The sequence below is a fragment of the Procambarus clarkii genome, chromosome 94 (assembly GCF_040958095.1).
Source record: "Procambarus clarkii isolate CNS0578487 chromosome 94, FALCON_Pclarkii_2.0, whole genome shotgun sequence".
NCBI classification, from domain to species: Eukaryota; Metazoa; Arthropoda; class Malacostraca; order Decapoda; family Cambaridae; genus Procambarus; species Procambarus clarkii.
Genome location: NC_091243.1, coordinates 10180963 through 10205106, shown reverse-complemented (window position 1 = coordinate 10205106; position 24144 = coordinate 10180963). Strand labels below are relative to the sequence as shown.

The 24144-nt window shown below is 47.3% G+C and overlaps 1 protein-coding gene across 3 annotated transcripts in view; it reads left to right on the top strand.

The window, feature by feature from the left end:
- The window catches only part of gogo (golden goal), a 153529-nt gene that overhangs the window by 29001 nt on the left and 100384 nt on the right, over nt 1-24144 (top strand). For 2 of the 3 annotated variants that reach the window (XM_045729427.2, XM_069319716.1), the window contains exon 2: nt 2737-2849. The exons of the other annotated variant lie outside the window; for it this stretch is intronic. In XM_045729427.2, coding sequence (XP_045585383.2) covers nt 2765-2849 — 85 coding nt within the window. In that variant the 5' untranslated portion in view covers nt 2737-2764. The remainder of the gene's footprint in view (nt 1-2736; nt 2850-24144) is intronic. 3 annotated transcript variants of the gene reach the window in all.

Below are 24144 nucleotides of genomic sequence, written 5' to 3'. Positions count from 1 at the left end.
GTGGTTGGTTGGCTAACTGATCCCTAGTTAGTCCAGTGTCTGAATATCAGGCTGGCTGACTGACTGACTGGCTGACTAGTAGACAGTCTAGTTGACTAATAGACTGACTACAAGACAATACAGTGAGTGCTTGAGGACGGTGATATCACCGGTGTGCATCCTGCCCTCTCCGTAACACGATACTCACTGGAAACTCTATTGAATGTATCCTGTTATTGAGTCCCACTTCCCTCTCCCTCCCTCCTCTCTCCCTACCTCCTCTCTCCCTCCCTCCTCTCTCCCTCCCTCCTCTCTCCCTCCCTCCTCTCTCCCTACCTCCTCTCTCCCTCTCTCTCTCTCCCTCCCTCCTCTCTCCCTCTCTCTCTCCCTACCTCACACACTCGCCTGAGAACGTCACCAGCAGCCACATGGGGAACTGTCTCCACCCCCTCTGTTTTCTCTCACCCCTCCCTCTTACCCCTTTCCCTCCCCATTGCCCCCTACCTCCCCCATCACCAGGCGCCCCTACATCACTCGGGATCAAAAAGATTAAGTCCCCCAAATTTACATTCACGCTGAATACTTTGTAAAATGATTTGCAAATTACATGGTACAGGATATAGGGAGAGAGAGAGAGAGAGAGAGAGAGAGAGAGAGAGAGAGAGAGAGAGAGAGAGAGAGAGAGAGAGAGAGAGAGAGAATCATTAAGTAAAATAAATATAAAAACATATTCGTCTCCACCTGAAAAGGATGAGGCCTGACAGCCTAGTGGACAGCGCTCGGGTTAAAAAAAATTCAGGTCTTTACAAGGTAAAGAACGACTGTATAGCACTGGGAAGGGGGTCAATATAAGGATTTGGGATTGGACAGGGGAAAGGAATAGTGCCTAACAGTTGGCCTAGAGGGACCCTGATAAGCCTAAAATGCTTTCTGTGACTATGGAAAACCATAACGATAGTCATTATGCCCGAAACGCTTTGCGTAATAGTGGCTTTAGGCATTGTATGTACTAGCTCTACCTATAAGTCAAACAATCCTTGTAAATATTTATTGTATGTATGTACCTTACCTAAATAAAATTGTATTGTATTGTATTGTATTGTATTGTATTGTATATAGTGATAAGGAAGGACTTTCACCATGTTGAAAGTCATGGCCCAATGCACTATGCTTGCTTTACAAGACTGTAAAATTATCGTCATTACTATGTACTCTCTTAACCCCCAATGTACCTTCTTATAAATAAATAAATAAATAAATAAATGTATGTTTGGTGAAAAAATCCCCTTTTCTTTATCTTAGTTTACCCTTCCTCCACGGGCCGGTGGGTCGTTTTCAATGGTTCATACTATCGGTTGGGTGGGTTGGGGGATACTATTCTAGGTTCACGGGCCATTTACCTGATAGCCACTCTAGGGCATCGATGAGGACAGGAAGCCGGCGGCTTCTCAGCGGTCCCAACCATTTCTCCTTATGATATTTACAAACTTACAAACTGTATACATAATACGGACTTGCATGGACATTACGACATGTATCGTATTATTGGTATTCTTAAGAACATGATAAAGAATACATCAACAAACTAACCCGACCACTTATTTTTTTTTTTTTTTTTTTTTGAGATATATACAAGAGTTGTTACATTCTTGTACAGCCACTAGTACGCGTAGCGTTTCGGGCAAAAATCATTTATCATTGTGAAGATAGACGATAGACTTCAGGCGATAGACTCTGCGTGTGATATCCAGTGTTGGATGATCTTTAACACGGGGTATTGTGATTGGTCAGCGGGCTCGTCGCCTCAGGGATCAGACACCACAGCACAGTTGGCTCGTAATCGAGTGGACCTGGGTTCCATTCCCGGGCAGTGTGTGACGTCTCAACACGTTTCCTTGTATCTTCTGCCTCTTGGAGTAAGTCGACTGTTGTGGCTGGCATCCTGGGGAAGGTCACTCGTTGGCCTACATAGATTTTCATAGTCAATAACAAGCTTTCTTTCCCAGACGAAGGCAAACTATTTTAAAAGGAAAAGCTAAGGTAAGGTTATCTTGAGATGATTTCGGGGCTTTAGTGTCCCCGCGGCCCGCTCCTCGACCAGGCCAACACCCCCAGGAAGCAGCCCGTGACAGCTGACTAACACCCAGGTACCTATTTTACTGCTAGGTAACAGGGACATAGAGTGAAAGAAACTCTGCCCATTGTTTCTCGTCGGCGCCTGGGATCGAACCCAGGACCACAGGATCACAAGTCCAGCGTGCTGTCCGCTCGGCCGACCGAGAAGGTGAGAGAAAGGTGATAGAAAGGGGAAGAGAGAAATACGAGGATTAAGGAGAATGGAAATATTGCAATAGAAGGGCGAGAAGAGACGAGATAAAGGGAGTGAGGTTACACGGTAGACAGACTAATGGGAATAAAGGATTTACATAATAACAACAAGAAGCTAATGGCGCCCTCTAATTAAAATGCATATTAATTGTTAAAGCTGATTAGGCTCTATAATTGCTCTTAGGGGCTCCTAGGAGCCGGTCGGCCGAGCGGACAGCACGCTGGACTTGTGATCCTGTGGGCCTAGGATACACATGTGTTGCTAACATGTGTTGATTACGTGAGCATGTATTGCAAGTGTTGCGATTAATGCCTAGGGTACACATGTGTTGTTAACATGTGTTGATTACGTGAGCATGTATTACAAGTGTTGTGATTAATGCCTAGGGTACACATGTGTTGTTAACATGTGTTGTGTGTGTTGTGCAGGTGTTGAGGTGAAGGATGGTGGCCGGCCATGACTCCTGCTGCTCCTCCCTCTGCTCTCCTCCCGCCCCTGCTGCTGCTGCTGCTGCTCCTCTTCTTCACATGCTGCCTCTCAGGTGAGTCTCAGGTCATCCTCACCACGTGTATATGACAGAACCTCTGCCTCAGGACACTTTTTTACGGGCTCACCATAGCCCGTGCTACTTAGAACTTCCTGTTCCGAGTAGCTGAATCTAAAACAACAACAGCAACTCAGGACACTCATGCTGAGTCTCAGCTCCTGGACGGAACTTGATGTGCCCCAAGAGAAGAACTTTTTATGCTGTTCAACTTCTAATTTAAAAAAGTATACGCTATCGGAGACTGGAATGACGATGCATGCAGTCATTGTTACGCCCAGATCATGACTGCTTACAATAAAGGTCTTCAGAGGTTCCTAACTGTACCTCCAGCTTGAAACTTTACCTGCAGAACCACTAAGGTATCTGAAAATTGTTATATCTCCTTCCATGATATGGAAGGAGCCATGGAAGGAGCCTTCCATGATATGGAAGGAGCCATGGAAGGAGCCTTCCATGATATGGAAGGAGCCATGGAAGGAGCCTTCCATGATATGGAAGGAGCCATGGAAGGAGCCATGGAAGGAGCCTTCCATGATATGGAAGGAGCCATGGAAGGAGCCTTCCATGATATGGAAGGAGCCATGGAAGGAGCCTTCCATGATATGGAAGGAGCCATGGAAGGAGCCATGGAAGGAGCCTTCCATGATATGGAAGGAGCCATGGAAGGAGCCTTCCATGATATGGAAGGAGCCATGGAAGGAGCCTTCCATGATATGGAAGGAGGCCTGATATAAATATTATTCTAATTCAATATCCATCTCCATGATCCAATTCTATGAATTAATGTAAGGTAGAGCAGAGCAGTAACATTACGATGCACCGCAGAGTTCTTGAATTCTTATGTCAGGTTTACACCAAGATGTTGATCAGACCACACACTAGAAAGTGAAGGGACGACGACGTTTCGGTTCCGTCCTGGACAATTCTCAAGTCGATTGTGAATGGACTTGAGAATGGTCCAGGACGGACCGAAACGTCGTCGTCCCTTCACTTTCTACTGTGTGGTCTGGTCAACATATTTCAGCCACGTTATTGTGACTAATCGTCTGCTTACACCAGGATCTTGGCTCCGTCAACCTGGACCGCTTAGAAGCGAGTCCGCTGGTGACCTTCACAATGAGATCGCCGCTGCTTGTGTCGGTCTGTCTCATTAGACTTCAAACAGGCGAAGGTTCAAATGTGCGCAGTGACGTGCTCGCACACCTCACTCAGTGATGTCGCATGACCAAGCGACGTGTTGCCGCCCAATCATGATCAGTCTCGTCTGCTCAAGACATCCCGGATCTCCTCCCACTGGCTACACTTGGTAACATATGCTTTAAAGCTTCGAGTACGACACTAGAGCTCTACAAGGCGCCCTGTAGACATATGAATGGTCACACATTCTACACATTCAGATATGGATACAACCTGATATTAACCTGATCAAATGGTGTCGTAAGAGCAGGTACGTCGCAAGTAACACTGGTCTGGCTCGTCTGACAGTGGGAAGGTGATACGACGCCCCAGTCAGTTGTTCCCTAGCACCAGTCAGGCAGGGACGAGTGAGCTCCCTCTATGTCCCAGCCAAGTACAGTCACTCCCTATAGTCGGGTGTACTGGAGCACTCAGGATAGAGGGACGGCTCTTCCTAGCCTGGCAGTGGACGCCATAAAGACTTGAGTGGAGATGGTGTGTGTGTGGAAGGTTAGCGGGGCCCCTGTGGGCCCCTAGACATGCGGAGGGGCTAGTCGCATCTTACAGTCTTCTGCTGGTCTTTCCTCATCCCTGTTTTTCCTTCTTTCTCCCTTAACTTTATTTCCTTCATTCTATCCCGTTCTCTCTTACCGAGGGGGGGGGGGCTCTTTCCTCTTCGCGTTATCGCTCTCTCACTCTTCCTTCTTCACTCATCTCCCTCTGTTCCCACTCTCACTTAGCTGACCTCTTAATTTTCTTTTTCTTCACTTATCTCTCTTTAACTTCACTTTAACTCCTCCATTAATTTTACGTATCCATGTCCTCTCTCTCTCTCTCTCTCTCTCTCTCTCTCTCTCTCTCTCTCTCTCTCTCTCTCTCTCTCTCTCTCTCTCTCTCTCTCTCTCTCTCTCTCTCCTTCTCACTCTCTGGCTCTCCCACTTCTCCTCTCCTTGTTATAGTTTTCCTTCTCTAATCATCTTCCTCTCTTACTTTCCTCTTTTCGGATACCATTTGCCTCTCTCACCTCACCATCTATCCTCACCTCTCCCCTCTTTTCCCTCACCACCTACCCTCATCTCGCTCCCCTAACCACGTGTCCTCCCCTCTCCCCTCTCCCCATATATCCTCTCCTCTCTCTCCCGGAGATTAAACTGACTGGACCCAGAATGGAGATTACACTCTCACCCCACACGACTATTTTCCTTGATGTTCAGGTGAGTCAGAAAGAGAGAAGGGAGTGAGAGAAAGAAGGGAAAGAAGGGAGAGAGAGAGAGAGAGAGAGAGAGAGAGAGAGAGAGAGAGAGAGAGAGAGAGAGAGAGAGAGAGAGGAATAGAAACAGATATAGACAGAAAGGAGAGAGGGGATCAGGCTTCATATGAGTTGATGTCGGATAGCAGTTCTTTGCTTGCTAATGAATCCTAGTCCTTAAATAAAGATAAACAGAATGAGAGATAAGGGAGAATGGGCAGGTAGGGAGAGACAGTCTAGAAAGTGGAAGGTAGAAAGGTTCCAGGGAGTCGAGTGAGGCCAGGTGAAGGAGTGTAGCGTGTCGCAGAATAACCCAGTATCTCCCTCATCTGGATAAATATTATATGGCCATCCTCAGGCCCTAACTGGGGGGCCAGAGAGAGAGAGAATGTAAAGCTGTTGATGGCTGAGCGTCTTATGTTGTGGTTGCCAACTTCGTGGACAACAAATCTGAAGACCTTCACTCCATCAGTGATTATTCATTCCTAAACTGACTCGAATTTGGAATATGTTCATTCCACATGTAGATCTGCGGGGCAGGTAGTCAACTGGCCATATGAGAGTGCTGGTAGGTTTTCTAACACGTTCCGCTGTGCAAAAGGTTCGCTAAACATTCATGTACTCAAATAGAAGTGAAGACCCATTATTATTATTATTATTATTATTATTATTGAGAAAATCCGTAGGAGCCGTGATGAGGATTCGAACCTATGCGGTGGGTGTGCACACACTCTAGCCGACTACACCACGACATGGTATAAGGATTATATATTATATTGATGCAGTTTCGCTAGTGTGTTAGTCTCTGGGGATTATTATTATTAAAGGTGAAGAAAATACCCAATACGTACTGAAGTAATTACATTATAAATCAAAGCCTCGTTTAGATAATCATGGAATTAACTGATATTATTGTGTCAAGGGTCATTAATAGGCGTTGTTGTCGTGCTGCGAGTCTCCTACCTCCTTCCTACCTTATCTACCTCAAGGTAAGGTAAGGTACCTACCTTACCTACCTCAAGGTAAGGTAGGTAACCTCCCTCGCGTCCCTCAGTCTCATGTCTTCAGTTTATTTTCTGGTGAGGTGGCTGTATCTTGTGAGGCTAAATATTCCTTATTCAGCATCTTTATGTGAAGGTCTTCTCTCTCTCACTCCCTCTCCCTCACTCTCTCACCTGTCTCCTACACTCTCCCTCACTCTCTCACCTGTCTCCTACACTCTCCCTCACTCTCTAACAGTCTCCTACCCTCTCCCTCACTCTCTCATTCTTAATCTACTCCCTCCAGCCGGCTATTGCCGTCTAGTGTTCCGAGGAACGTAGAAAAATCGAACTGGTGGTGAGGTTATGGCCATGGAGGTGGGGAGGGAGGGAGGGAGATGGGAGAGGTGAGATGGGATGCGAGTGTGAAAGGCTGCTATAAAGGGGAACAGAAGCAGGTGTTCAAAGTTTATTGTTATGGGCGTGTGTGTGTGTGTGTGTGTGTGTGTGTGTGTGTGTGTGTGTGTGTGTGTGTGTGTGTGTGTGTGTGTGTATGTGTGTGTGTGTGTGTGTGTGTAAGACGTAGAAAACGTCAATATTACGCTGCTTTAATTCTGTCTTAATAGGTCATATTTTTAACGTATGGGTAAATACCTTTACACAACTCTCCACCTTCACCTAAACAGGCCTTCACAGTCACCTAACTGCCTCGTCTTAAGCGCCCAACAGCCTCGTCTTAAGCGCCCAACTTGTACAAACAAGTTTAGAGTCTTCACAAACAAAAATAACATTATATGGGCGTGCATAAAGGTCTAGTTTAGTATTGAGGATGGTGGGATCGTCGTCTTAATGGGCTGGAGGATGGTTAGTTTGGGGCCCCTTGTTATAAGTCTTTATTCTCACCTTCACTCTAGTCGTTTGGGAGAGCAGTTTAGCCATGTTGTTCGCGGTTTCGCGGGCTTTTTGGAGTGAATGTCTTGAGCGCAATTTGCGCGCGCATTTTACGCTGAGTTAAATCACTCTTCAAAGTAATTTTCTCCTGATTTATATTGATAATTTTTATTGTTTAATTTTTTATAATATTTCCTATATTCTTATAATGTATTTTTGTTATAATGTTTACTATAAGAGGTCACAAGGCCTTGTCAGTGGTGCTAGTAGCTCGTCTGAGATCATGGCTGCCTAGTTAGTGGTCCCAGGGCCTAGTTAGTGGTTCCAAGGCCTAGTTAGTGGTCCCAGGGCCTAGTTAGTGGTCCCAGGGCCTAGTTAGTGGTCCCAGGGCCTAGTTAGTGGTCCCAGGGCCTAGTTAGTGGTCCCAGGGCCTAGTTAGTGGTCCCAGGGCCTAGTTAGTGGTCTCAGGGCCTAGTTAGTGGTCCCAGGGCCTAGTTAGTGGTCCCAGGGCCTAGTTAGTGGTCCCAGGATTAGTCGATGGTCCCAAGTGCTAGTGGTCCTAGACCTAGTCAGTGGTTCAGGGCTTAATTACTGGTGACATTGCTCACCTGTACACACCTGTACTCACCTGTACTCACCTGTACTCACCTGTGCTCACCTGTGCTCACCTGTGCTCAACCGTGCTCACCTGTACTCAACTGTGCTCACCTGTACTCAACTGTGCTCACCTGTACTCACCTGTGCTCACCTGTACTCACCTGTGCTCACCTGTACTCACCTGTGCTCACCTGTACTCACCTGTACTCACCTGTGCTCACCTGTACTCACCTGTACTCACCTGTGCTCACCTGTACTCACCTGTGCTCACCTGTACTCACCTGTACTCACCTGTGCTCACCTGTGCTCAACCGTGCTCACCTGTACTCAACTGTGCTCACCTGTACTCAACTGTGCTCACCTGTACTCACCTGTGCTCACCTGTGCTCAACTGTGCTCACCTGTACTTATCTGTACTTACCTGTGCTCACCTTTTAAAGAGGCTATCCTTGTCTTCCTCCTCAGTATCTTGTATGTTGGGATCATATCTCCTCTGTTTCTTGTGTTGTAAGTTGTGTGGTCCTCTCTCCTCACCTTATCCTCATAACCTTAACACTCCTGGCTCTGGCACCAGTCTTGTGGCAAACCTTTGAACTGTTTCAACTTTAGCTTTATGCTTCACAAGGTACGGATTCCAGGCCGGTGCTGCATATCCAGTATTGGTCTAACGAACGTGTGAAAATTACATTGAAAGAGTTCCCATGTCTGTGACCATACGGTGACCTCACAGTGTTTAATCAGAAACTAAATTGAATGTGTTTAATACCTTAATTTTAAGAAATAATGAGGAAATAGTGTTATAGTGTGTGTGTGTGTGTGTGTGTGTGTGTGTGTGTGTGTGTGTGTGTGTGTGTGTGTGTGTGTGTGTGTGTGTGTGTGCGTGATATGTGTATATGTGTGTAATATCGAGCATATGTAAGTGTGCATGTATATATGTATACACGCCACCGGTCAATCAGCAATTCGGCGAAATATTCATTGTGGAATCGTGCTTGCATGTGCGTGCATGCGTGCGATGCGTGCGTGTGCGAGTAATGTGGAGTGGTCCCCTACAACACAGAAAAACAGTAACGCACACAGCTGGGGGAAGTGGGCTAGGAAGGGATAGCACACTCCTCCTCCTCCTCCACAACCAAAACACAGCAGGATATATAGATGAAGACAGCCCTTCTGAAGCTTACCATAGTCTGCCCTTCGCGCGGGAATCTTCGTATTTCGCGGGGCGTCTCCCGCCCTGGCCGTCAGTCAGTGGCGGGCTTTCTGCGTCCTGTAGGTGGTGGTGGTGGTGGTAGTAGTGGTGGTACCACTGGTGGATGGCTGGCAGGTGTAGTATTGGGTGGTTGTTGGATGGTCATTGGGTTGGATGGTTGGATGGTCATTGGGTTGGATGGTTGGCTGCGCCCATGAATGCATGGTTAGAGACATCGGTAAACAAAGTCACTGGTAACTTTGTTTTCCTCAAGTTTAGTGGTCATTCAACGATACATGGACACATGGATGAATGGATAGTTGGAAGGATGAGTATATCAATGGGTGGATATATAAAAAGACATGATTTATGAATAAATCATTCATGGGTGGTTAGACGGATGAATAACCGGATGCCGTCGTTTAGTTTAATGTATTTAGCAGCAGCAGGGGAGCTCGTAGGTGTGGGGAGGTGGGGGAAAGAGAGGAAGGTGTGGTGGGGAGAGGACAGGTGTGTGGTGGGGAGAGGACAGGTGTGTGGTGGGGAGAGGACAGGTGTGTGGTGGGGGAGGGGAGAGACTTATGGTGGGGAGAAGCTGGTGGTGTGGGTACAGGAAAGCAACACCGAGTGTGTGCTAGGGAGGAGCCGTAGCCCAGTAAACAAGGCCTTGAAGGGCTTCTGGTTGTCAGTACTCCTCCTTCACCACTACCTAAACAACTACCCTTCAACACAACTATATTTACAACACCACATCCTCCCCATGGAGCTCTGGGTCATGGGTTTGTGGGTACATTGTAGGCTACAAGCTCCTGGTGAGCACAACTGGTTGCATTAAACACTCTCTCAAATTGGTGTTCATTTCTTTATGAACAAATATCCCCTCCATTGTCTTTAAAGATTTCTCCAAGAGAAATCCATGTTGAACTGATGGACTAAAATGGATTCTGGTTTCAATTTGGAATTTGCAACTCTTAATATTTTCGAAATGTTGTCATGCTTGCAGTCACCTGAATGGTTGGTCCTGTAACCGAAGGGAGAGTCCTGTTATCAAATGGTGGGTCATGTGAGTGAATTAAGGCCTGAGACAGAGTGGTCCCAGGGAGAGGACTTCAAGTAGTGTGAGGTGGTGCAGGCTAACACTGTGACCTATACCGCCTGGTCCACCTACACACTATTCTTGATATTTGGAGAGACTTGACATTTACTTGTGGGTCAATATCTGTGTGTGTGTGTGTGGGTGTGTGTGTGTGTGTGTGTGTGTGTGGGTGTGTGTGTGTGTGTGTGGGTGTGTGTGTGTGTGTGTGTGTGTGTGTGTGTGTGTGTGTGTGTGTGTGTGGGTGTTCTCACCTATTTGTGCCTGCAGGATCGAACTCTAACTCGTGGATCCCGCTTTTCTAGTCGTTGGTTGTCTTAATGCAAGGACTCCTGGCCTATTTCTCTATCATACTTTCTTTTATTGTTATGAATGGAGTTTGTCTCTATAGCCTGGTCCTTTAGGTCATTCTATTTAGTCCTTGCCTTTGCGCTAAGAGAAAAGTTTCTGACATTTCTGACATGTTAGAGGTGTTAGAAAGTGTATTTATTATTTGTGCCTGCAGAATCGAGCTATTAGCTCTTGGACTCCGCCTTCGCAACCAATCTTTTTTTTCTCTATTATGTTTACCATATATATTTCTCTCTGACACACACACACACACACACACACACACACACACACACACACACACACACACACACACACACACACACACACACACACACACATCACCATGATGTAGCGCATCTAACAGGTGTCATAACAGGTGCAAGGTGAACACATGCATCATGCCGAAGAAACTCTGCCCATTTGTTTCTACCTCGGCCGGGAATCGAACCTACACCAGGTCAGTGTAGGTCGCGAGCCTACACCCCGCCCAGCAGACCTCAGGTGTAGGTGTTCAGTACATTATTATACTAACATTACAATTTGACGCCCCCCCCCATCCCCCGGTGTAATTAATAGGATACCAGCGTAATCCTGTGTTTGAATTACGGCTGTGTTTAAGGCTGCAGCTTAGGCCCATTTGTGCAATACTTAGATTTGTAGCTCTTTGTTGGCCAGACCACACACTAGAAAGTGAAGGGACGACGACGTTTCGGTCCGTCTTGGACCATTCTCAAGTCGATTGTCTTGTAGCTCTTTTGTGTGTGGGACTTGTCAGAGAAGTACTTGCTGTTACCTTACATGGAAGACAATTGTGTGTTTGAATATGTCCATTGGTATGTATTGATCAGTTCTCTCTCTCTCTCTCTCTCTCTCTCTCTCTCTCTCTCTCTCTCTCTCTCTCTCTCTCTCTCTCTCTCTCTCTCTCTCTCTCTCTCTCTCTCTCTCTCTGTCTCTCTCTCTCTCAGGCAGGCAGACAGATAAACAGCGAGACAGGACATAGGGGCGCCGTAGACACCAGGTATAAAAAACGTACTGTGCTTCACAATTGGATGAAATCTGCAAATATTGGATTAAACTCGTGTGTCAGTCGTTCACTGGCCCCCCCTCCCCCCTGCTGGTGCTCTTACCCCTTCACCACACCCATGAGTCCTCTTCCTCTCATTCACTCACCCTCATTCTCTCATTCACTCACCCTCATTCACCCCTCCTACTCTCCATACTGCCCTCCTACTCCTCGTTATCCCCACATCAATCCTCCGCGTCTCCTCGTGGCTTCGTATATCCTAGATCCCTCTTGTTTTCTGCAGGTAAAATGAATCATTTACTGTACCATCGTCCTTCTCGAAGGCGTCCGGCCCCGCGGCGGACGGCACAGCTCGGCCCCCTGATATCTTATTCAGTCTACGGTAGTGTCCGGACTATGGCCAGGTGGCCACCAGCTTGTGGCGAGATCTCAACTGCCCTCACCTGGTGCTTGGATGGAGTTACACCTTCCTGAGTCACTCCATCCGTGGTGGTAGTTCGAGAGGCATCACCAGGTTGGCTGTTCCTCCAGCTCCCGTACTGTGAGTGGCCAGTCTGCTGCTGATCTCGGCCACGCAAGATGACAATGAACTCTTGGGAATGTACTAAAATTGATGGCGAAAGGAGGGAGTGGGTACAAAAATGGAGTTGAAACCACATTGGAGTTGACGTGGATAGAGATTTTCCCCTGGAGGGCACTACTCCAGCGTGCTGACTTACCGAAAGACCTACACCTCTCCCCACATCTGTGCCTCCCTACACCTGTTCCTCCCCCCACACACACCTGTACCTCCCCCACACCTGGCCCTCGTCCCGCGGCCGCCATACACAGCCATGACAATGGTTGACATCTAGACGTGCAGCTGAGCAGGCTCTCAGCGGCCCTCTCCACTTCTTCCATCTCCCAGTCATTGTCTTCTCCCTGTCTCCCCTCCCACTTCTCGTCCCCCTCCCGCCTCTTCTCACTCTTACTGACTCTCTCCTCTCCCACTCTCAGCATCTCACCCTGAGTGCAATAACAAGCAACTGGAGTGCTTCAACAATGGCGAGGTTTAATTATACAGGTTTTACGACAGGTAAAGTGTTATTTTGTTGTTATTTTAGCATGTTATTTTCAGTATTCCGGTAGTACACAAGGTGAACATTTTTGGGGGGTTTAAGAGGCCATTTTCATACGTTCGGCCATTGGTTGTTATAGGCACTGTTTGGCCACAATGTTGTTTGTGGCCAGGCCTGTGTTGAGGTCACCAGCGGCGTCCACAGGGCCAGCTGGCACTGGCACTGTTGTGGACCCCGTCGGGATGGCCACGTCCGGATATTAAGGTAAAATGGTGTCTTCCCAAACTGTCTCAGTCTACCGTGCTGTCCCACCCTGCTGGCCCACCCTGCTGGCCCACCCTGCCGGCCCAACCCTGCTGGCCCACCCTGCCGGCACCACCCTGCCGGCCCACCCTGCCGGCTCACCCTGCCGGCTTAACCCATTATGAATCATGTACGAAATGTATGATGTTGTACCCTCAGAATAATTGCCGTGTTGCACTATTATAGTTCTAAAGGACATAAAAGGCAGAACAGTAACCCAAACCCTAACCTAACATTCCGTAGGCCTAAATGAGCAAGCCTAGCATGCAATCTTAGGCCTAATGTATTACATTAGCACTATACTAGGCCTACAAAAAGTTAGGTTTAGTTCATGTCTTTCTCGAACCTTCGCCAAAATTAATTAAAAAGTTTTGGGTGTAACGGTAGATATTTTGTACTTCCTTCCATAGTACCTATATGTACTGTTATCTCTGGATGATGCCATATGGATGCTACTGGGACTCGAACCCTGGTCGAGGACGTCAGGAGTGCGTGTGTGACCTCCCCAGCGTGCGTGACCTCCCCAGCGTGCGTGTCATACTGCAAGAGAACGTGACGGGGGAACTCTGGCAGTTGAAAGACTTAATATACTAGTTGAAGTTTCTGTTGCCTGTCAGATACCCCTAGCTGTTGTAGGTGTGTGTATGTGTGTGTGTGTGTGTGTGTGTGTGTGTGTGTGTGTGTGTGTGTGTGTGTGTGTGTGTGTGTGTGTGTGTGTGTGTGTGTGGATATCACCCTAGCTAGAACAATTTATAGTGCCAGAGGGGAGGTCATCTCTAGTGTAGCATAAATGGTTTTAATATGAGGCGAGGGTAGCCACAGGCGCCAGGAAACACCGCCATAACAGCAAACTCGCTACACCACACCATTATTTACAGCAGTAACCGCTATCCTGCTCCAGGCTCGCTACACTACACCAGTATTTACAGCGGTAACCGCTATCCTGCTCCAGACTCGCTACACCACACCAGTATTTACAGCGGTAACCGCTATCCTGCTCCAGGCTCGCAGCTGGCCAATAATTCTTTCATCTGGCAGCGCGTCCGACCCTCGCTGCCATATCTCATTTGTTCGGGTAATCTCTCGGCGTTTGTGCAATCCGGATTCGGGATCCGTTGTGTCACGCTTCCCTAAATAACACAATATTTTGTCCTCAAATATTTGGGCGTTATGTCCCTGTTATTCACTCAAATATGTTCGTCCAAAGTTTTAAACATAACAGATACATACATTATATATATATATATATATATATATATATATATATATATATATATATATATATATATATATATATATATATATATATATATATATGTCGTACCTAGTAGCCAGAACACACTTCTCGGCCTACTATGCAAGGCCCGATTTGCCTAATAAGCCAAGTTTTCGTGAAATAATATATTTTCTCTAATTTTTTTCTTATGAAATGATAAAGTTACCCATTTCATTATGTATGAGGTCAATTTTTTTTTATTGGAGTTAAAATTAACGTAGATATATGACCGAACCTAACCAACCCTACCTAACCTAACCTAACCTATCTTTATAGGTTAGGTTAGGTTAGGTAGCAGAAAGAGTTATGTTAGGTTAGGTTAGGTAGGTTAGGTAGTCGAAAAATAAATAATTCATGAAAACTTGGCTTATTAGGCAAATTTGGACTTGCATACTAGGCTGAGAAGTGCGTTCTGGCTACTAGGTACGACATATATATATATATATATATATATATATATATATATATATATAGAGAGAGAGAGAGAGAGAGAGAGAGAGAGAGAGAGAGAGAGAGAGAGAGAGAGAGAGAGAGAGGAGCAGAGTCCTCGTGGACTCTGCTCCTTCCTGCACAAGGAAGAGTGGAAGAGTAAAGTGTGAAATGAATAAGAGTGAAGGAAGGGGGAAGGAAAGAGAAGGTGCAGAAGAGGGCACAAGGTGGTCCTCATGAAGAACGCAGCGGGTATCGATCCCTGGTCTTTGTCTTCCTCTCTTCCACCTGCACACGTGTCCCCAGGTGTGTGTGGGGCCGTGTCCCCAGGTGTGTGTGGGGCAGTGTGTGCGTGTGTGTGGTCGTGTGTGTGTGGGGCCGTGTGTGTGTGGTCGTGTGTGTGTGTGTGCGTGTGTGTGGTCGTGTGTGTGTGTGTGCGTGTGTGTGTGTGGTCGTGGTACCTATCAACGACTATGGGTACACGAGGACCAGCTACTCATGCCCCGCCTACTAGCCTCGTTGTACCTCTGGTGCGTTGTAATTTAACTATTCTGACGCTTGAATTCTTTCTCGAGCCTGGCCTAAAAGTTGTGGATGGAGGTGGCTTCTACAACTGCTCTCACTACACTGCCACCTATTAACCGCCTGTACACGGTACGAGTATTTCCTTACATTTTTCCACTTATTCACATGTCCACCTTCCACTCGTGTCCTCTCGTGTCCTAACTTTGTTTTTTTATTTAAAGAGGCCGTCCTTGTCCACCTTATCCTCCTCAGTATCTTGTACGTTGTGATCATATATCCTCTGTTTCTTTTGTCCCCTCGGGTTGTGAGGTCTAGTTCCTTGGACCTGGCCTCATATCTTAGTCCTCTCAGTTCTGCCTCTGATCTTGTTGTAAACCGTTGTACTGTGTTAAATTTTGGTTTTGTGGTTCACGGTACGGTTTCCAGGCCGGTGCTGCATATTCCAGTCCAGATATATGTTTCTAAACAATGTTCTAATATTTGCCAGGTTCCCATATGCTGCCACTGCTGTTATTTTAATTTTCCAATTCCTGCAGTTGCCTTTTCTTAATTATGTAAATGTCTCGCGGACTCGTTTTCCCTTTCCCATCTTCCTTGCCCTACACGTATTGGGATTGAATTCTAGAAACCTTTGTTCGCCCACTGCTGCAGGTTGTCAAGGTCATTCTTATACTTATGCAATCTTCCTCGTTTTCTACGTTCTTCATTAGCTTCGCGTTTTCTGCACACATTGACATTTACGACCCTTGGGGTATCTCATCTATATTAATTAGCAACAGTAGTGGCCACACCACCAGTGGGACAACTAATGCGCACGCGCGTATGTGTGTGTATTTATTATTTGTGCTTGTAGGGTCGAGGTGTTAGCTCTTGGACCCTGCCTTTCTAATCCTTGGTTGTATAATGGATATCTGCTACATATATTTCTCTCGTAAGCCCCACAATCATACACACACACACACACACCTCTAGAAGAAGGTGGTAGAGGCCAAGACCGTCAGTAGTTTCAAAGCGTTATATGACAAAGAGTGCTGGGAAGACGGGACACCACGAGCGTAGCTCTCATCCTGTAACTACACTTAGGTAATTACACTTAGGCAATTACACACACTGAAGGTATCAACGCAAGCAGGGGAAGTTTGCGCGTCAACTAGCCGTTGTTACTGGAATTTCCTGGTGAGTATTGCAACAGTTCCTGGAAGCTCCAGCTTCTCCTGGAATGGCGGCCACAAAGAACAGTCAAGTACAGTGATAGTATTTCAGGCTAAATTGATATAGTAAGTCTGATATAATAGACATTAATCAAGAGTGTGATGATGAGGTGCATGTGTGTGTGTTTATGTGCATCTCCGTCCTTTTCCTCTCCTTCTCTCTATCTTCCCTCTCGCTTCCTCCATACGTGGCAGCTTCTCCAAAATTTAACACCCCGTCTTCGAAACGTTCATCTTAGTAAAATCTCCTTATTACCACCCCCTTCCTCTCTATCTACCATCGTAAACCCTGCCTAGTACTCCATCTACTTACCTTTCGTTATCCTTCTTCCCTCTTCTGCCCTCCCTTCCTCCCTTCTCTTCTCCCTATTTACCCCCGGGACGCATCACTTCTCGTCTCTTCCATGACAGTGATTGTTGGTGCCCTCTCACCCCCTCTCTTTATCCTCTCTCTCTCTCTCTCTCTCTCTCTCTCTCTCTCTCTCTCTCTCTCTCTCTCTCTCTCTCTCTCTCTCTCTCTCTCTCTCTCTCTCTCTCTCTCTCTCTCCTTAGTCTTCGTCCTCTTGCTGTCCTTCCTTCTAACGACTGATATACTTATCCTCCTATCTTTATCTTCCATTCATTATGTCCCCCTCTTTTCCTTATCATCATACTTCCTTCTTTTTCTCACTATATGCTCCTCTTCCTCTCGCTATCATTATTCCTCTATCTTTTTCCGCCGTCATTATCAGTGTCATCATTACCAATCTTGTCAATGAAGGGTGAGAGTAGAGGCAGTAGAGGGGGGGGTCCTCGTAGAATGGGGGGGAAGGGAGAGGTGGGGAACACAGGAGGGACGAGAGAATGAAGGATAAAGGCAGGGGTAAGGGGAAGTAAGTGAAGTGTGGCTTCACTAGACCGTAGACTTTGATGTAAAAACTCGATCTAATGAGTTAAGAATTTCAGCAAGTTGGGCAGGTAGGCAGTTAGACAGGCTGGTAGATGGGGTGCTGGTAGGCAGAACAACAAGGAAGATGACAGGTAAGCTGGTTCTCACAGCTGGTTCCCTCCATTTGGATGAGTTAGGGTTGAGTTAGTTCACTGGTAAGTTAAGGTAGTTAGAGAATCATCATGTAACCCGCTTCTGTTGAGTGGATATAGGTCACAAATACATAATAGTTACATTATCGCATATATCATACAATCTTTTATACAACACAATTCTAGTTTTCACCATTTACGAGTTGGTTAGCGAGTAACTACTCAACACAGATAAAGCATAATTAACTGATTATTATCTGAAAAGACCATTTGTTCAATAACAAGTATATTTATACGCGCTAAACAATGTATATGTATCAATGTATTAAGTACATACAATTGTATTAAGGAATACACTACCTGGTTATGGAAGACACGGAAGAAATAGATATTTGTTCAAGGCTACTGAAGATATTGCAAATGCTGTTCAGCACTCACTTGCAGGAAACTCTACTTGTTCTACTTATCTACCTTAAGTCTTGTGACACCCACGGAGGTGTTCCGGGGGTGTTCCGGGGGTGTTCCGGGGGTGTTCCGGGGGTGTTCCGGGGGTGGCAGGTGCTCCGTAAACTCCACAACACCAGGAGCATTTAAGTTCTCTGATGTTATGGAGAATTATTTAGTGGCGGTAACAGACAATTTAAGGCAATTATGTAAATGTTTATTTGACTTCGTAGCGAGATATGTTTACCCCCCCCCCCCTTGTGTTGATGGTCAGGTGACCCCACTCGCTCTACCTGTTTGTGCCCGGTAGCGGGTTTGGGGCCCGTCGTCTGTCCCGGTAGTGGTGGTGGGGCCGTCGTCAGCCCCGGTAGTGGTGGTGGGGCCGTCGTCAGCCCCGGTAGTGGTGGTGGGGCCGTCGTCAGCCCCGGTAGTGGTGGTGGGGGCCGTCGTCAGCCCCGGTAGTGGTGGTGGGGGCCGTCGTCAGCCCCGGTAGTGGTGGTGGGGCCGTCGTCAGCCCCGGTAGTGGTGGTGGGGGCCGTCGTCTGCCCCGGTAGTGGTGGTGGGGCCGTCGTCAGCCCCGGTAGTGGTGGTGGAGCCGTCGTCAGCCCCGGTAGTGGTGGTGGGGCCCGTCGTCTGTCCCGGTAGTGGTGGTGGGGCCGTCGTCAGCCCCGGTAGTGGTGGTGGGGCGGTCGTCAGCCCCGGTAGTGGTGGTGGAGCCGTCGTCAGCCCCGGTAGTGGTGGTGGAGCCGTCGTCAGCCCCGGTAGTGGTGGTGGGGCCGTCGTCAGCCCCGGTAGTGGTGGTGGGGCCGTCGTCAGCCCCGGTAGTGGTGGTGGAGCCGTCGTCAGCCCCGGTAGTGGTGGTGGGGCCGTCGTCAGCCCCGGTAGTGGTGGTGGGGCCGTCGTCAGCCCCGGTAGTGTGGTGGTGGAGCCGTCGTCAGCCCCGGTAGTGGTGGTGGGGCCGTCGTCAGCCCCGGTAGTGGTGGTGGAGCCGTCGTCAGCCCCGGTAGTGGTGGTGGGGCCGTCGTCAGCCCCGGGGAAGGCGAGGAGTGAGGGGAAGGGGGCGCCGTCCAACACCAGACACCATCCCCAGCAGCGGAAATTACTGTGGTATCAGGGAGGTGATCCCACACTGGTGATGTATGATCACCAGGCTACGTGCGCCGCCCCCGTGCCCAGTGGTGCCCAGCCACGGCTCCCCCGTGCCCAGTGGTGCCCAGCCACGGCTCCCCCGTGCCCAGTAGTGCCCAGCCACGGACCTCCCGTGCCCAGTGGTGCCCAGTTACGGCTCCCCCGTGCCCAGTGGTGCCCAGCCACGGCTCCCCCGTGCCCAGTGGTGCCCAGCCACGGCTCCCCCGTGCCCAGTGGTGCCCAGCCACGGCTCCCCCGTGCCCAGTGGTGCCCAGCCACGGCTCCCCCGTCACCAGTTCCTCTCCCGCTCGCACACTGGGGCGCCAGTCGCCCGGACCAGGACTCGCCAGAACATTTACACAACTTTCCAAACCAGTTCACCTTTTCTTAATCATGTCGACTTTGTTTACATTTATTAAACAGTTTACATGCTCCAAAACTTCACAACCCAAGGTTATTATTGTTATAAACAACCTCGTAGAGCTTTACAGCTCACAAACTGTTTATTAACTGTAAACAGAGCGAGGAAAGATGTAGTGGTTTAGACAGCGGCTGTGGCTACCAGAGTCGCTGGTCCGCAGCCTGTGTGGTGATCCTTGCGAGAGGCCAAGACCAAGCCTCTCATGGTTTCCTGTGAGGCAGAAATATTCAACATGATTTCAACGTGTCTTTGAAGTGCTTCTTTTTATTGATTAATTTTTGGTTAGAGTCAATAAAGCATTATGTTAAACTGGCAAGATTTATTGCAGAACTTGCCAGTGGCTGCCTGGGGGGGGGGGGGTAGGTAGATCTGAGTGAAGGTCAGTGAGAAGTTTGGGGTCACGTCTCTCAGGTTTGCAGCTCTGCGCCACTAAATAGCTTTTGAGGTCAATATTAGTATTACAGTTCAGGTTTATAAAGCTGTCGAGTGCATAGGAGAATGTGTTTATGTTTGTCATCTTTTATTGATGCTTGCGAGAGTGCGTATAGTGCCTGGTACCGGACGTTATGGGCCTAATAACAGGTTTATGTTCAATAATAATGTGTTTCAGGTAGTTATGTGCCGTTAAGCACCATGGTAGTTACCGTATGAGATATGGGTGTTTTAGTGATCAGTACAGGCTCATAGGTTTAGTGTTAGGGATAAAAAAGCAGATATGTTAGTTAGGCTGAAAAGGTTTATATTATTTTCGTTATGTGTTGTATATGACGGTTTAAATTATGTTTAGGCCTTGAAAGTTTACCTCTGGCTTTCTCACGTTTTGGGCCTTGGTTATTGTTAGAGGCAAGATTAGAGGCAAGAAATGTTTACAATAGAGGCATTAGGCTGGTTGACATTATTTACTTCATTATTTACAGTCGTTTAAGACGTTTGGGTTTGTGTGTTGAGGAAGACGAGATGACTACTTAACCTGCTCTGGGGGAAGGAAGTGGAACTATCAGGATTGTTTGTTGTTGTTGAAGATTCAGCTACTGGGAACAAAAAGTTGCAAGTAGCACGGGCTATGGTGAGCCCGTAATGGACTTACCTGGCACAGGAGCGGGGCTGTAACTGAACAACTATCAGGATTGATTGACTGATAAGATTAAGCCACCCAAAAGGTGGCACGGGCATGAATAGCCCGTAAGTGGTGGCCCTTTTGAGCCATTACCAGTATCATTAGCTGGTACTGGAGATCTGTGGAGGTGCGACTGCACCCTGCGTGACGGGAGATGTCTCCCGTCAACTATCAGGATTGATTGATTGATGAAGATTAAGCCACCCAAAAGGTGGCACGGGCATGAATAGCCCGTAAGTTAAAAAACTATCAGGAGAAGCGCCAAGACTATATAGCTGGGGGAAGGCCAGTGACTACTGACAGTGAAGGAGAGGTGTGGTGTGAGACGGCCCAGCATAACATCAGTGTCTACCGCTGTCCTTGACGTGTGGGTGTTGGTACCGTGGCGGCAGCGGTGTGTGCGTGTCGGTGACGCCTCCACCTTATCTTAACTACTCAAGTCTCGCGTGTTGAGGGCCATTGTCCAGTTCTCAAAAATACCTAAGCGTTCCAGGACGCAGGTAAACACAACCAATGTCAAAAATTCTTAGAAAATGTGAGGGTAAGAACTCCGGCGGTCCCTTGAAGGTCAAAGACAAAGCCATACAGCTACAAATAACGTCGCCTGTCGGTGGAAACGAATGTCCCTTGCGGGGAATAAACACACAGACAGATGATTGTTGGAGCCCGGGAGTCCCTCTAGGAGGCAAGCACCGGCCCTCACCCCACACTGACAACACTGGGTAGCCAAACAAAGTCAAGGCGGAAACGTCGACCCTCCTAAACTCGTACCCAATTGGGCAAAAAAAAAAACGAAACAAATCTTCCAATTACCCTCGGCATAGCAGGAACCAGCGCCCAGAGGGCACACCAGGACCTCGAACCCCCGTCACCTGACGCCCAAGCTAGCACTCGACAGCATTCCCGTCCGAAGAACCGACTAGAAAACGGAAAAAACTATCAACTTGCCTGTGACCCCTAGATGACGTGACTATCCGGACCGTTAAACAGCAATGCCTGACGGCAGTATCGAGACCCCAATGGATACAATCACATCAGGTCACATGTCCACTCGTCGTCAAGGTTGAACCAGGACTAGTCTTCTCCGTGTTTGGTCGGCTTGACTCCATCTTCCCGCCAAAACACACGACGTCGCTACAACGTTCGAACAAGGCTTAAAACACCTAACAATTGTAACAACCATTATAACAAGTTGTAACAACGTTCTAATACCTCATAAAAACATTATAACATAACTTTATTACAAGTTGTAACACGGGAAACATAGAGTCCGTTACGTTGTGAATGTCTGCCGGGTAAGTGACTCCATCTTCCCGCCAAAAATGTTTACCGCCCGCCCGCTGACAGCCGCCCGGATACATTACTTTCAACCTATTCTTCGTCTATTGTTTATTCATGATCTCTTTATTTCTCCTTTTTTGTATAATTTTATTTTCATTGTAAATAGTGCATCAGTTTTCTTTTGGATGTAAAGTTTTCCGAGCTTCCTTGTTTGAAGTGATTTTAATTGAACTACTTTTTGATGTATGAAGATGGTTGTTAGTAAATAAGTTAGTACTGTAATTGGGTAGTTATCCAGACACTACGAGCTTCACGTAGTTACAACTTGACAACCCAATGCATCTGAACACTAACAGGCTAGTTAATAGCAAGGTACCATGGCTCGTTAAGTAGTTAACAACAAGGTGCCTTGGTTTGTTAGTTTGCTCGTTAACAGCAAGATATCCTAGCTTGTTAGTTAACAGCGAAGTACCCAGGCTTATCTTCTTGAGATGATTTCGGGGCTTTATAGTGTCCCCGCGGCCCGGTCCTCGACCAGGCCTCCACCCCCAGGAAGCAGCCCGTGACAGCTGACTAACACCCAGGTACCTATTTTACTGCTAGGTAACATGAACTGCTAGAGCTAGGCTCTAAAGTTAACAAAAAAAGGTACCCCTGGGTAGTTAACTAGTTAACAACACGGTACCCTGGATCGTTAGTTAACAAGAGAGTACCCCTGACTTGTTTAGTTAACAACAATTAAGGTACGCTGACTCGTTAGTTAACAAGAGAATACCCCTGACTTGTTAGTTAACAACAAGGTACGCTGACTCGTTAGTTAACAAGAGGGTACCCTGACTCGTTAGTTAACTAATTAACGACACTATTTCCTGGCTCGTTAATTGGCTAGCAATCAACACAATACAATAAAATTTTAATTGGCAAGTTTCGAAAAAAGCCTTTTGTGTGGTAGTTAACGACAGAGTTCTCGGGCTAGGTAATTGGCTAGTTAGCGTTCTTCCACCAAATTTTGTTTTCCTTGCTGGACAGCTGACAAATAGACAAATAGACAACATGGAATTTGCATGCCGGGCAAGACTTAAGTGTCGCTGTGTGTGTACTCACCTAATTGTACTCACCTAATTGTGCTTGCGGGGGTTGAGCTCTGGCTCTTTGGTCCCGCCTCTCAACTCTCAATCAACTGGTGTACAGGTTCCTGAGCCTACTGGGCTCTATCATATCTACACTTGAAACTGTGTATGGAGTCAGCCTCCACTACATCACTTCCCATGTGTGTGTGTGTGTGTGCAGGCGTCATGAAGCCAAAAGGACAGTATATGACGAAGGGGAACTGCCCTGTTCCTGAACTGAACTGAACTAAACTGAACTGCCCGTCTATAACAAATAGAGGACAAGACCTAGGAACGGCCATAATACGAAACCCTTACTCCACAGACTCATATAAACAGAATAACGCCTGCAGCATACTCTAAGCCAAAAAACGTTAGAAGATCATTCAGGAACCTAGATAAGGAGGTATTTACAATGCTGTACACCACCAATGTAAGACCAGTTTTGGAGTATGCCGCCACATCATTGAGCCTCTCCATCTAAAGAACCACCTATGGAAACTCGAAAGGGTTCAGAAGCTTGCAACAAGGCACGTCCTAGAATGGCGAGGGATGAGGTATGAAGAGAGACTGAAGGAACTAAACCTGACGACAATATAAAAGAGGAGAGAGAGAGGAGATATGATAGAGATGTATAAAATACTCAGGAGGGTATACAGAGTGGAAAAAGAGGAAATGTTTACAATGAACATCAATAGTTCAAGAGGACATGAATGGAAGCTTGAGATTCAGATGAGTCATAGAGATGTTAGAAAGTTTTCTTTTAGCATAAGAATAGAGGGAAAATCGAATAAACTAAAGGAACAGATTTGAAGAAGCCAATGCCTTTCATAATTTTAAAAGTAGTTATGATACGGAAATAGATCAGGAGTATTAGACAACCAGCGGATTGAAAAGCGGAGTCCAAGAGCTAACGCTTGATCCTGCAAGCAGAAGTAAGGGCAGTACACACATTCGCACCAATATCACCAGAGATTTAAATGATTGTGGCGTCGTTGGTTGATCTTCGACATGACCTCCTGGTGACCTGGTGAACATCTCCCCTGCTCCTTACTCTCCTGGTGAACACCTTCCCTGCTCCTTACTCTCCTGGTGAACACCTTCCCTGCTCCTTACTCTCCTGGTGAACACCTTCCCTGCTCCTTACTCTCCTGGTGAACACCTTCCCTGCTCCTTACTCTCCTGGTGAACACCTTCCCTGCTCCTTACTCTCCTGGTGAACACCTTCCCTGCTCCTTACTCTCCTGGTGAACACCTTCCCTGCTCCTTACTCTCCTGGTGAACACCTTCCCTGCTCCTTACTCTCCTGGTGAACACCTTCCCTGCTCCTTACTCTCCTGGTGAACACCTTCCCTGCTCCTTACTCTTCTGGTGAACACCTTCCCTGCTCCTTACTCTTCTGGTGAACACCTTCCCTGCTCCTTACTCTCCTGGT